Source organism: Protobothrops mucrosquamatus, unplaced genomic scaffold (assembly GCF_001527695.2).
Source record: "Protobothrops mucrosquamatus isolate PMUCROS unplaced genomic scaffold, P.Mucros_1.0 scaffold1080, whole genome shotgun sequence".
NCBI classification, from domain to species: domain Eukaryota; kingdom Metazoa; phylum Chordata; class Lepidosauria; order Squamata; family Viperidae; genus Protobothrops; species Protobothrops mucrosquamatus.
Window position 1 is genome coordinate 385,226 of NW_015387308.1, and position 13,684 is coordinate 398,909.

The 13,684-nt window shown below is 35.9% G+C and overlaps 1 protein-coding gene across 1 annotated transcript in view; it reads left to right on the plus strand.

Moving 5' to 3' along the window:
• LIN9 (lin-9 DREAM MuvB core complex component) overlaps nucleotides 1–7,407 on the plus strand; it is a 28,344-nt gene extending 20,937 nt beyond the window's left edge. Inside the window, exons 12-15 of the mRNA XM_015820181.1 lie at nucleotides 1,837–1,962; nucleotides 2,322–2,504; nucleotides 3,326–3,423; nucleotides 5,937–7,407. Coding sequence (XP_015675667.1) covers nucleotides 1,837–1,962; nucleotides 2,322–2,504; nucleotides 3,326–3,423; nucleotides 5,937–6,042 — 513 coding nt within the window. The 3' untranslated portion in view covers nucleotides 6,043–7,407. The remainder of the gene's footprint in view (nucleotides 1–1,836; nucleotides 1,963–2,321; nucleotides 2,505–3,325; nucleotides 3,424–5,936) is intronic.
• The last annotated feature ends 6,277 nt before the right edge of the window (nucleotides 7,408–13,684 follow it).

Consider the following 13,684-nt stretch of genomic DNA (forward strand, 5'->3'; position numbering starts at 1 on the left):
GGATATTTTGAACAGTGGACCCAGAAATTAATTTAAGAGTGTCTGCCTTTATAGATGGACTTCATTTCCAAGGTGTTATGAAAGAGGAACATTTTACCTGACAAAATTGAGACTGACCTGAAAGTGGATTTAAAAATGACAGGTTACAAGAATGATAGGGAAAAAAGATATATACTGGAAATGCAAAAGAAATTAGCTGATGTCCCAATAATTAAAAGAGGTGTACAAATAACAAACCAAGAGAGTGACCTGGATATATTGGATTCATAAAAGAGATTTGTTAAGGCTTTGAAGAATTTTGTGAGAAGGTACAAAGATAAAAATGAAAAGAAATCAAGTTCCAGAACATTATTTAAAGGGGCTACAGATTGAGATTGTTAAAAATAAAAGGAAGGAATAAATAGTTTGTTTATTTGATCAAGGCTAAAATAGGTTTATTGTTATCTCTGATAATCCTTAAAGATTTTGCTGAAACACTAAGGCTTTAAAGATTTAACAAGAGATGGGAAGAAAAGATCATTTGTTGTGTTTTAAGAGAAAATAAAAAAATGTTTTTACTTGTCATAAAGAGGAAGTCTTTATATATATATTTTCCTATTTTTTTCTTTTTTCTTTTTCTCTTTTTTCTTTTCTGCATGTTTCATTTTTTATTTTTATTTTTTAAAATAAATATAATTCTTATTTTATCCATAATTTTTAAAATTGGAAAGGGGTCTCAAGAGAAACAAGTTTAAGAAACAATGCACTAGTGGCTGCCATCCTGGCGGCAGAGGAATACAACTGGATACAGCTTACATAATAAATATTTGCTTATCATAAAAATACTTTCAGGTCAAAAAGGTAACTGGTGACTTGTAGTAACCTATGAGTCTATGTTCCTTCCTCTTTAAGCCTTTAGAGTTCATTCTCTTTTCTTTCAACACTTTAAAGCAATGAATTGCTTAATATTTTCATATGCGGAATAAATTTGTATTAGTTTTCACTACTATCAAACTAGTAGGAAATTTGTTTCAAGCAAGAGGAAATTTGTTTCAAGCAAGAGTGGAAATATTAACTTCAATAAAGTAATTAATATTTATGACAACTTGTTCAGTAGGCAGCAAAATATAAATAGGCTTAATTGGTTTTTATTAAAAGAGTGACAGTTTGCTGTACAATATACAATGCAATATCAAATGGAAATAATATTAATGTAAAGTTTAGAACACAATGGGTTTCAGGAATTGTACCATTTTAAAATATAGTTTAAGAAAGTACATAGTAAACCTAAGGAAGTCATGTGAAAAAATTTCTAATCTAATGCATCCTGAATAGGGTGTACTTCCTTGATTATAATAACTCTTTACTGCCAATTAGATTTTTGCATATTATTTATTTAGTCAGTTTACTTAGCCACTGCTAAGTATACAATTAAAACAATAACACTAGAAAAATATAAACACCATAAAATATAATAAGCCTCATTATATGTTCTGCAGTTTACAGATGCATGCGTAGGATTGTAACCTTAGTTTGAACTTAAACATACATGAATTGGTTACTAGCCTAATTTGTACACAAAAAAAATCAATTATTTAAAAATATGTTTAAATAATTTAGGAATTAACTGTTAGCAGTAATTTAATAAGAGGATTCTTAGTTCATCAAATAAATTTAAAATAAATGTGCATATTTTTTTACAAGAGAGATAAAGCAGAAATATACTTAAGAGAACTATTTGGTCACATTTAAATGTTAAGAAACAAAAATTATAGACTGATTTGTGTGTTAAAAATCTGAACATTGTACAGATCATGCTCTTAATGTATTTAACGTTTTATTTTATAAATTTTCTAGAAATCCTATTCTATGCCTATTGGTATTGAATTTCAGAGAAGATATGCAACTATTGTTTTAGATCTTGAACAGCTGAATAAGGATCTAAATAAAGTTTTACATAAAGTTCAGCAGTATTGTTATGAGGTAAGTGTTTTGCTAGTTTCATGTTTCAGTAACTATAGGAGAAGCTACAGGTTCTTTTGAATATCTTCAGAATGATATGCATTACCAATATTTATGCTGCCACATAAAAATAGAAGTCATTTTCATTTCTGTTTGATGTAGCTTGATAAAATAACTGGTATCTGCAGGCGACTGAAGAAATAGGATAAGCTACTCAGATGCAGATGAGGTCTATTTTCTGTCACAAATAAAAAACTGATAAGATACAATGCTGTAGTTTTGAAATGTCAGTGTCAACCCTAGAAAATATAGTGTAAATGAGCATTTGGAATACTGGCTCTTAAAAGTGACTCAGTTCTCGATTCCTTATTCTGCTCCAGCTTGCTCCAGAACAAGGTCTCCAGCCCTCAGACCATCCCACAGATCTGAGACGAAGATGTGAGGAAGAAGCTCAGGAGATTGTCAGACAATCAAACACATCAACAACCGGACAGCCTTGTGTTCAAAATGAAAATCTGACAGAATTGATTGCTAGACTCACAGCAATATTACTGCAGATTAAGGTAAATTCATTAAGAAAATGAGAACACTTACATTAACCTTCAGTTTACAACCATTTGTTCAATGACCATTTGTAGTTGCAATGGTCTTGGAAAAAGTGACTTATGACCTGTACTCACACTTATGACCATCACACCACTCCTGTGGTCACATGATCACAATTTGGGCACTTGGCAATTGGTGCATATTTCAGCTGGTTGCAGCATCTTACAGTCACATAATCATGATTTGTGACCTTTTGTGCCAATTTCTGACCAAAAAAAATGCCCATTGGGGAAGTTGGATTTGCTTAACAACTGCATGATTTTCTTAATGAACACTGTAAAATATATGATAAAATTGGATCCAACTTGCCTTACGACTGCAATGAGTTACAACAGAAATTTCAGTCCCAATTTTAAGTCAAGGACTACCTTTAATTTGAAAAATACATTCTGCCACTTTGGGTTAGGAAGCTTGTTGTGACCAATTCACCTGCTTGAATCTGGCCTCATAAATAAGCAATTATTAGATGTAGAAAGTAACCTCCTTATATAATCTTCAATCATCTTGTATACATTTTCTTAACAAAACCTAGTCTACAGTGAGTCCCCATTGTTTATACTTGATGAATATTGGAGTATTTATAGTTTATTTCCCAGCTTTTGCAGGATGCAATGAGATTAAAGTCATATCCACAACTGGAACTGGGGATGGCTTCATCCACCTGGTCCACATCTCTCTGTTTTGTGTGTGTGATTAAGTACACATATATTTAAGCAGTACACAACAGAAAATTTACAATTTCATTCTATTCTAATTATTTTGATGAAATTTCTTCCAGTGTCTAGCAGAAGGAGGTGATTTAAATTCCTTTGAGTTTAAATCATTAACAGATTCATTGAATGACATCAAGAATTCTATAGATTCTACCAATATCAGGTAAAAAATTGAAATTAAACTTGTATCATATATCCTTATATGTATATCTAGTAATCTTTTCAAAGGATTCACCTATTGCAGTGATGGTGAACCTTTTAGAGATCGAGTACCCAAACTGCAATCCAAAACCCACTTATGCATCGTCGAGTGCCGGGTGGGTGTGGCCCATTGGGTGGGCGTGACCAATTGGGTGGGCATGGCCGCAGTGGTAACAGCAGACTGGATGGGACTAAAAAGTTCAATCAATCAATTCCAACTTTGCAAGAACTTTTTTTTTCCCGCAAGAAGTTGAAATTGACTGATTGAACCTTTTTTTTTTTTTTGCACATGGTGGCAGAGGCCTAAGGTGAAAAGGTTTTATAAAACCCAGCTGAAGGCCTAGGACTGGGGTGACGACGCGCATGCCCACAGAGAGGGCTCTGAGTGCCGCCTCTGGCACCCGTGCCATAGGTTCACCACCACTGACCTATTGTATGCCAATGTACACCACGTACTAGATGGAAGAAGAATAGTAGCAGCATGTCAGTCTATTTCATGAAGAGGCAACCATATTTCTCAGTTTATATGCTGCATTCATCATAAAGTGACTCTAACTTAGGTACAATACATTATATAAATTATGTACACTATATTAAAACAAAAAAATTAAAAGAATAATAACCCAAACCTTGTTAAACAACCATATAAGTGAAGGAAAATACCATAGCACCAAAGGTTAATAGCAATTCCTCCCAATATCAGTTCCTTCCAAGTCCAGGTGTCCTTCAGGAAGGCTATGAAGACTTGGTCTTCCAGCAAGTCCTGGACTCTGTGATTTTGTGAATTCAGTAATATGTACGTATGGCTATTTCAATTTTTGCCTTTCCTGGACAAATGTTTGCTATTTGGTTCTCTTTGTATTGTCATATTGTAGTCTTAACTTGTCTTGTATACTTCCTTGTGTTTTTTGAATAATTAGCCAACCTTATAAATCTAATAAATATATATTAGTGAGGGGTCACAAATTGCTCTGCCCCAGAACATGCTGAAAAGCCACATAAGCAGGGTCAAGGTTGTATGAACTTTGAGGGATTGCTGTTCCAATGAAAAGCCATGGAAGAAGCAAGTTTCTGTGATCCCACAAGATGATATAATTTTATCAATAATGCTTGGAGACTGTTCACCTTATTAAATCTAATAGAGCAGTTAGCATAATTGAAGAAAGATAGTTTTGTGGATATCTAGGCCCTGAGATATGTTTTATACATGACAACTAACACCTGGAAACAACTGACAACCAGTGTAGCTCATAGAGTAGAGGTGTTATTTGGGTGAACCAAGGTTCCTGGTACATTCTGGATCAGTTGTCGCTTCCTAGTAGTCATGAAGGGCAACCCCATGTAGAGCTTATTAGTATAGTTCAAACACAAGATGACCAAGGCATGAATGACTGAGAATAAGACCTCCAAATCTAGGAAAAGGTGTAATTGAAACACAAGATGGATTTGTTTAGAGGTCCTCCTAGTCAAAATTGTTCACCTGTTTGAGCATGAGCTATGTCCAGGAGGACTCCTAAACTATGTGCCAGTTCTGTTTGAGAAAGTGCTATCCCACTTAGTATCAAAGTTGAAAAGCCACTCATAATAGACATCTCATGAATCCATAGACACTCAGTCTTGCTGGTTTGAACCTAAACCTCTTCCTCATTCCTCATTCAAATCTTAATTGTCCAGAACCTGGATATTACCACAACAGAATCAGTTGTCAGAGGTCTGGATATATCACTGGGTGTTATGTAAATATTGATAACTGTCCCCATGGTAGTGGATGACCTCACCCAGTAGCTTCATATTATGTTAAAACAGAATCTGGGAAAGTATTACACTTCAAAGAACCTGCAAAACAGGTGTTTTAAGTCTCACCCTTTTTCCCTTCACCAATACCCACATGATGAAATTAGTTCTATTACAGTGCATTGCCCTCTGGTCTAATCCTCAGACATTTTAGAACGATACCATTATGTTAGTATCAAAGGACACCAAAAGATCAAATAGGGCAGGAGAGTTGCACTACCCCTACCCTGCTCCTGCCAAAGATTATTTACAAAAATAATAAATGCCACCTTTCAAGTCCAAGATCCCACTGAAAAGCATCTCAATAATCTGCTTCTTCCAGGACTCTCTAAAGCTGCAATCCCACCACTTTTCCCAAAAGGGGAAGGTTAGAGACCAGTTGGAAATTATTCAGCCTCATGGAACACACCAGCTGCCTCCACTTCAATAGACCACCCTCTTCCTCAATATATGGAAACTACCTCGTGTGAATAATGTTTACTCTTCACTGTATTGAAAGATTTTCTTTCATAGTTTATGTTGAGAAATATGGTTCCCTTTTCTTGAAATTGCCCAAAATTATGCCAAAAAAGGCAAATAGCTTGATATCATGAAAATGTTGTTGTATGTAAACTTAGAACATGCACATTAATACATCTGCATATGGACTGTTTGAAAAAGAACTGTTTTTTCTTTCTTTAGCTGTTTCCAGAATAATGTAGAGATCCATGTTGCACATATCCAGAGTGGCCTCAGCCAAATGGGAAATTTACATGCTTTTGCTGCAAACAACACTAACAGAGATTGAGAGAAACATTTATACTCCAAGTGTACAGAATATAATAGAGGAAAATGCTTGGTGTGTATGCTTTACCAAATATTCTACCAATTGGAAGACAAAGGAAAAAAGGATATTTTGAGAGTATTTGTACTACTTCTGAAGAAACCAGCATAAAATTAGCAGCATTGCTATGGACTTCATCACTTGCTATGCACATAATATCTTGTTTTAACAGCTAAACTTTAGTTGTAATATGTGTGTGTGTTTGTTGTTTTAAACTGAAAGTTATGCAGACACATTTTCATAACAAGGGAAAAACTAAATGTTGCAGCAAATACTGGCAACTATATTAGAAATTTTTGAAAACAGTAAAACTAATATGACACACTTGAGGGATCATATTAGTAATTTCTTCTTATTGGAAACCACGATCGCTCATACTGTGACTTAATTGCTTTTTGATTTTAGCCTCTGAACAGTGTGCTGATTGATAAAGCAGTATGTATATTCCTGTGTTTGAGAAATAGCAGGATAATGGAATACCTGAAGGAGTAATAGCAAATAGATAACTATTGTACACTTATGGATACTGAGAATCCCTGTAAATCAGTTAATACCTTTGGAATATTTAATTTATTATAACTTATAAAAGTAATTGAATGAAGGAATAGAAAAGACTAAAAAAGTTTTTTTAGTTAAGATATTTCACACAAATAACTGGTAATACTTTCCACTGATTGGTTTGCACAATTTAAACTAAACACCTGGTTATCAAGCAATTCATATAATTTTATGATGCAATTGGATAGCCAGTCCTCCAAACTGCCTTAAAAACTAAAGACCTGAGGAGTGTAGAGAAATGTTGATCTTGTAAAAAGGATGTATTGAGTTGTTATATTTAGTATAACCTTGTAAAGCTTCAGTGTAATAAATTGTTTTCAGATTAGAATTTTCAGATAGCTGTAGCAATGTTTTGATTCCTTAGTACCTCATAAAATGAGGTCTTTTGTATGTTGATGTATAAAGAAAATGTAAACAATTATTTTCAATTTAAAATTTTGTATAGTTTTAAAAATGAATCTATATTCTGTGTCTGCATTTATGCTGCTTCAGAATTTAACTGCAGAGTCTATATTTAGCAAAGCCTGTTCTTTTAAGAAATGCATAAATTTTATTCTCATTGACTAATGAGAAGGCTGCAATGTTTTACAAAAGTTGGAAACAATTTTAAACATGAAAAGTAGGTTGAAATAATTTTCAGAAATGGAATAACTGTTTTTAGAAATGCATTCTTACCTGATATGGAGATGTAAGGCAAAAAAAAAAAATACTTAGACTGGGAAAAATGTATTTAGTGAGAACTTTGCAAGCCTTATCAGGAAGGCATTACATTAAACCAAAAGGAAGAGACAGAAACACAGACTCAGTAGAGAAGTTCTTCGCATTGAGAATCTTTATTTGTTTACAAACACGTTAAACTCATATTTATCTATTGAAAAAAAATTATATTTTGTGATGGTATCAACCAACCTGTTGATAAGGGCGATCTAATAGCTTTGGTGTATCTTTGTCTCTCAGCAAAGTCCTTGCAGTAAACTCAGCTTCCACAGATAAAGAGAATAAAGAGGACATATGCTATTATGGATTAACAACTGGCAAAAAAGAAAAAGAAAACTTAGTACTGTAGAGTTAAATGGGCAATTCTCATTCTGATAATGTGCACTATAGTTTCCCGGGAATATACATATATCTAGAGTTAAGGTTAGTTGTCCATATTTGCTGATGATACTGAATTCTTCAGGGTAATAAAGTCAAGGAATTGTGAAGAGCCTCAAAAGGATTTCTTCAGGTTGAGTGAATGGTTTACAGACTGGCAAATGTAACCAAGAAAGTCATGCATGTTTACACACAAAACACTTCCTGTACGTTAATAGGATTTCAGTTCAACTCAGGGAACCTGAAAGTGTCAATGGACAGCTCAATGAAAATATCAGGCTATACAGCTGCTGTTTAAAAAGGAAATCCTGTGTTTTGAGTACTGGGGAATGGAATTGAAATAGAATTTTCCAATATGATAAGGCTTTACTATATATTGTGTGCAGTTCAGGTTGTCACATCTTAAAAGATATTACAAAGCTAAAATAGGTGCAAAGAAGGGTAACTAAAAAGATTAAGGAGGTGGAGTAACTCTACTATAGGGAAAGGATATAGCACTTTGCAACAAAGAGTAAAGGAAGATGTAGAGATATGTAAACCATATTCAGTATAGATAATGTACAGAAACATTTTTCTTCATTTGCCATGATCAGAACTTATTTTAGAAGTTAAATGCAAAGCAGCTTAGGTTGGAAATACTTATTCCATATAGCACCTACTTAAGCTGTGGAATAATGTTGAATGCTATGCCTCCTGAATTGTGGGCAGCATGTAGTAAATACAGATAGCCCTCAACTTAAAAATATTTGTTTAGTCAATTATTACAACCATGGTTATTGTTCGAAGTTACAACAGCACTGAAAAAAGTGCCTTATGATCATTTTTCACACTCACAAACAGTTGCAGCATCCCCACAGTCATGTGATTACAATTTGGACACTTGGCAACTGGTTCATATTTATGAGGGTTGCAATGTCCCAGGATCATGTGATCACTTTTTGCGACCCTTTGACAAGCAAAGTCAATGAGGAAGCCAGACTCACTTAACAACTGTGCTACTAACTTAACTGCAGTGATTCACTTAACACCTGTGGCAATAAAATGGGGCAAAGTTCATTAAAAACTGTTCACTTAGCAACAGAAATTTTGGGCTCAATTGTGGTTGTTAAGTTGAGAACTACTTGTACTGGTTTTTGGGTAGTGACTAAGGAAAGGGGTTATAAGCCAGATCCAGGTTTGTGAATGTCTCAAATGCCTCTCTCTGGCCATTGTATAAGGTTGGCATAGATGGGTTTAGGGCTGTTTGGTTTTAAGATTGCAGTAGATCATACCCCACACATCTTAATTTAGATGCTTGGCCCCAATGCACAAAATTAAAGAATAAGTACCAACATTCTACCTTCATTACTCCTCTCCGAAAGGCAAAGCTGGTAAATTGAGAAACAGTGCAGAGAAAAGTTATGCGAGGAGGGTGCAACTTATATTAAAAGCGTTGTCTGCTTGCAAAACCAGGCACCTTTCGAAGAAACTGTTGGAGAATACCTTCTAAAATGCTTATATGCTCCGGGGGTGGCGTCTGTATTCAGACGATCTATTCTTTTAACACACTTCGCAGTGAAGGGCTGCGAAAGGCCGGCAAGTTGGAGAGATGGGGGCTCGCATGTACGGTATTTGTTCCCCAGCTACCTTCCTCGCCTTTCTGGATTTTGACATTCCCCACTCCCAGAATCGCTTCCTGTCACCCGCTTATTGTTCCCGAGCCGGAGGAAAGGTCTCTTCAGCCAATTGCTGCCAAACTAAGAAATGCCGCCGAAGGGAAGGAGAGAGGAACCTTGGCCTTTTTTGCCAGCTCAGCCTGAGCTTCCAATGTTTTGAACAGGACCTGTAGTTTCGCTTCAGACGGAGGGGGAGGAATGCAGTCCTAGGGAGATGACTTCTGCTTTTACCAGGGGAAAAAGTATCTAGAGGGACAATATATATAAGGACTTAAAAATATATAAAATATATAAAAGGACTTAAAAATGGACTTACTCTCATTGAAGGCATTTTTTTTTAACCTAGGATAGCAAAAAGAGTTGAAGTCTGTTCCAGTCTCTGCGAGAAATACCCTTTTGTTGGGCCAGCTTTATATTAGACCACCAACAGTTTTTCCAAAAGCATGAGAACACCAAGAATTCATTCCAGGGACTCTATTTCTCCTTGTTCCATCCCAATCCCACTGCCTTGTAACTCTGAAAGCAGGAGGTTCTCTTGCTCTACTGGTACACTGGGACTTCTTTTTGCAGTAGATCCACTATAAAGACATAAGAAAGACATCTGGCATATTTGCTGTATACTTCTCTGATCTTTTTTTATACTTTTCCTGCCAAATTTTATGCTTCTTAAGACAGATTTTCTATTTCCTGAAGAAAGACACTTTAAATTTTACAAATTGTAAAAAAACCTCAACCTTCCTCTGGGTTTGTTTTACCTTTGTATAATATATCCCGTCTGAACCCCAATCTACGGCATTATTTTAAATAACCTCAGGAATTATGAAGTTTTGTCCTCTTGACTTTTCCTTTCAGTCTTTTTCATCAATTCCTTTATTTTTGAGAAGTTTCTCCTTTTGTAATGCAATGTGACCATCTTGGACCTAGCTCAGTGATGGTGAACCTTTTAGAGATCGAGTGCCCAAACTGCAACCCAAACCTACTTATGCATCGTCGGGTGCCAGGTGGGTATGGCCCATTGGCTGGGTGTGGCCCATTGGCTGGGTGTGGCTGCAGTGGTAACGGCAAACTGGGTGGGACTAAAAAGTTCAATCAATCAATTCCAACTTTGCAAGATCTTTTCCCCTGCGAGAAGTTGAAATTGATTGATTGATTGAACCTTTTTTTTTTTTGCACACGGCGGCGGAGGCCTAAAGTGAAAAGGTTTTATAAAACCCAGCTGAAGGCCTAGGACTGGGGCAACGGCATGCATGCCCACAGAGGGCTCTGAGTGCCGCCTCTGGCACCCGTGCCATAGGTTCACCACCACTGACCTGGCTTGTCTAAAGGTATGCTAAATGTATTAGCATTATGGTCACTGTTTTAAATCATTCCACAATACTACTTTGCACTAAATCTCAGACATCACTTAAAATTAAATCTAGGATAGCCTCGACTCCTATCAGTTCCAAAGGCCAACTGTTCTAAAGTCATAATAATGTCATAATATCTAGAAATCTGTTTCTTTCTCACAGTCTAAACATGAACAGATTAGATTGAGGTTAAGTGAAGTCCACCACTATTACAATTTTTCTTTGTGTGCCTCTTTAAATTCTTTCTCCATCACAAAATTACCTTCAATATTTTGATGAGGTAGATTTAGCATATAATAAATTTATAGTTGTGGCCAGATATTGTCACCTGTAGTAGAGGAACCTAGTCTTTGATATATCTATTGTCTTATACTTATTTTAAAAAAGAACAGTTTCCCATATATCCTTCCTCAAGTTTCAGTAAACTTTGCCTTCATTCTTTGAGGGTTAAATACACTGGAGATGGCATGCTGTTATTATGTGCCAAGTTAAATCATATCCTATGGTCTATTCTGACAGTGTGAATGAGATTATCTCAACAGGGGATCAGCTATTTTCCTTTCCCTTTGAACACAAGCAGAGGAAAATTCCTTTTCCCAAGCCAAGTGCAAAGTTGTACCACCAACAGGAGCATGCCTGCTATCAAGAGAAATATAGACTATGTGCATTCTTTTATCTTATTTTAGCCTTTCTACAAGCATAATTGGATTGGGGGAGCAGTTTTATAGATGGAGAGCAAAATATAGTTATCAAAATAGTACAACATTGTACTGGCAGAAATAAATAACTAGATGCCTTCCAAATAGCATGAATTAAAGCACTGACAATTTTTCATTGGCCATAGAGGCTGTGACTGATAGGAGTTGAAGATTGAATCACCTGTAGAGCCCCCAGTTGCCTTTCTTGCTATCAGAATTCTGACAGCAGAATGTTGTTATCTTGTAATTCCTTGGTTAGGCAACTCTGAAAAAATGTATAATTGTACCCATCATCTTTTTCTAACATTTGAAAATGATATTTTTTTTCAAATAGGTACAAATTTCTTACTGTGGAAGTGGTTTATACTATTCCATTCTTCTAATCTAATTATTTCAATATTGTTTTAAAAAGAGGATTTTTTCTCAAAAATGTTCTTTTGAAAATGTTTCTGTTAACTATGTAGGTAGCCTTTAAAATAGCAATACATGATTTTAAGCAAGAAAAAAAGAATCTGCTTTGCAAAATTCATTATATAGTCCACCAGATGGCAGTTGAGTTTCAATTATTCAATGTTCCTTTTCTAGATTTTTGCTATATTTGTATTTTAAAAACCAACTTTGAAAAAGATGCCATCACAGAAATACTTTATAATACACTAAATTCTTGATCTAATTAAATTAACGATAGAACTTCATCAGCAGAGTTACATTAAGCATAATGTAGATTGTAGAACATAAACAAATTGTGACAGGCTTAACTAAAACAGAACAGCTATTCTTTCTGAAAACCAGCTTTGAACTCTGATGTTGAATTATTAGTTGTGAATTCTAGGAGTGCCAGTCCCTGTGGAAGTTTGAAGAAAACTGGTTTATAACGAATGTCCTGACAGAAGCAAAGGTGAAAGTTAAGATGCAGGATATTTCTGGAAAAAAAGAATAAAAACACCTCTTTTCTTTTCTCATTATTCAATTCTCTACGGAGTGAGATAAAATATTGCAGGCCTGGCAGCCAACTCAGAACTAAATGCTGTAGTATTCTACAGCAGAGGAGGGAAGGGGCATGGAAGAGAAAAGACAATGTTTGTTTCTCTGACTTCTTTTGTCAGCTTTTGCCCATTTCTAAATATCACTGTAAATCTCTAGTTCCAGATTGCCAGGTACAGTTGTTAAGCTATGAACAACAGTATCCCTTGGGCATTTGTTGTAAAATTAACATGCAAGTACTTAGTGATCAGCATGAAGCCAAAGAAGTTGATTGCAGAACGAGAAATTAGTAAAGCTTATTCTGGACCAGCTGTCCCTCTGCCCAGCTTACTGCCAACTGGTTCATTTGCCCTGCCTGCACAAGCATTATTTTTAAGGGCTGCCAGTTTCTTACTAGTGCGAAAACTTTTAAGAAAAGCTACTGTTCAGTGGTTCAGTTTGTAATTTGCATAAGGAAGAGCAAATGTCTTTCATATTCACAGAAGAGCTCAGCCTAAGGCTCTAAAGAGAGCACTGCTGTCTAGGGCAGGGGTCCCCAACCCCCAACCCCTGGTCCATGGACCAGTACTGGGCCGCAGCATGCCAGCAACCAGCCCGCACAAACAAGTAAAGCCCATTCGCGAGATGCAGGCAGCACACAAAACCATGCACCCTCTGGTCTGTGGAAAAATCTCTGTCCACAGAACCAGTCCCTGGTGGCCAAAAGGTTGGGACCTCTGGTCTAGGACCAGTGATGAAATTGCAAAGGTTTCCTAAAGGCTGCCTTTTTCTGTCAGACGGGAGCCAGTGTAAATATTGTTTGACTGAAACAGCTGCACTATGCCTTTCTTCTTTTTCTTTGCTTTCTTACAAATGGTCTAGGACTAATGGCATGAGATTTGAAGAGCCCATTTCCTGACTCATAAAGCTGATACTGTGCATAAGATTTAATATGCTGTCCCAGAGGAGGTGAAGATAGCATTGCATCATTCCCATAAGCTTGAAGATTGCTTTTATACAAAATAGAAAACTTTTAAAAGTCCTTTAGCATTCCCTTCACAAGATTATTTGAAACTCTGTGTTCGTTGTCTTCAGAATATAGAAAAAGTGTTAAAGAGAGACAGAACTGCTTGCTCAAATTAATTTCAACTCTCCTCTTTAATAATTATACCAAACGGGATTGCTCAAATAGCGATTCATCTGGAGGGTCACACGTCCACACCCGTTATTGCATAGTCTGGAGACTACTTTACGGAGTAGTTACGACTGATGTCGTGAGCAAAATTAA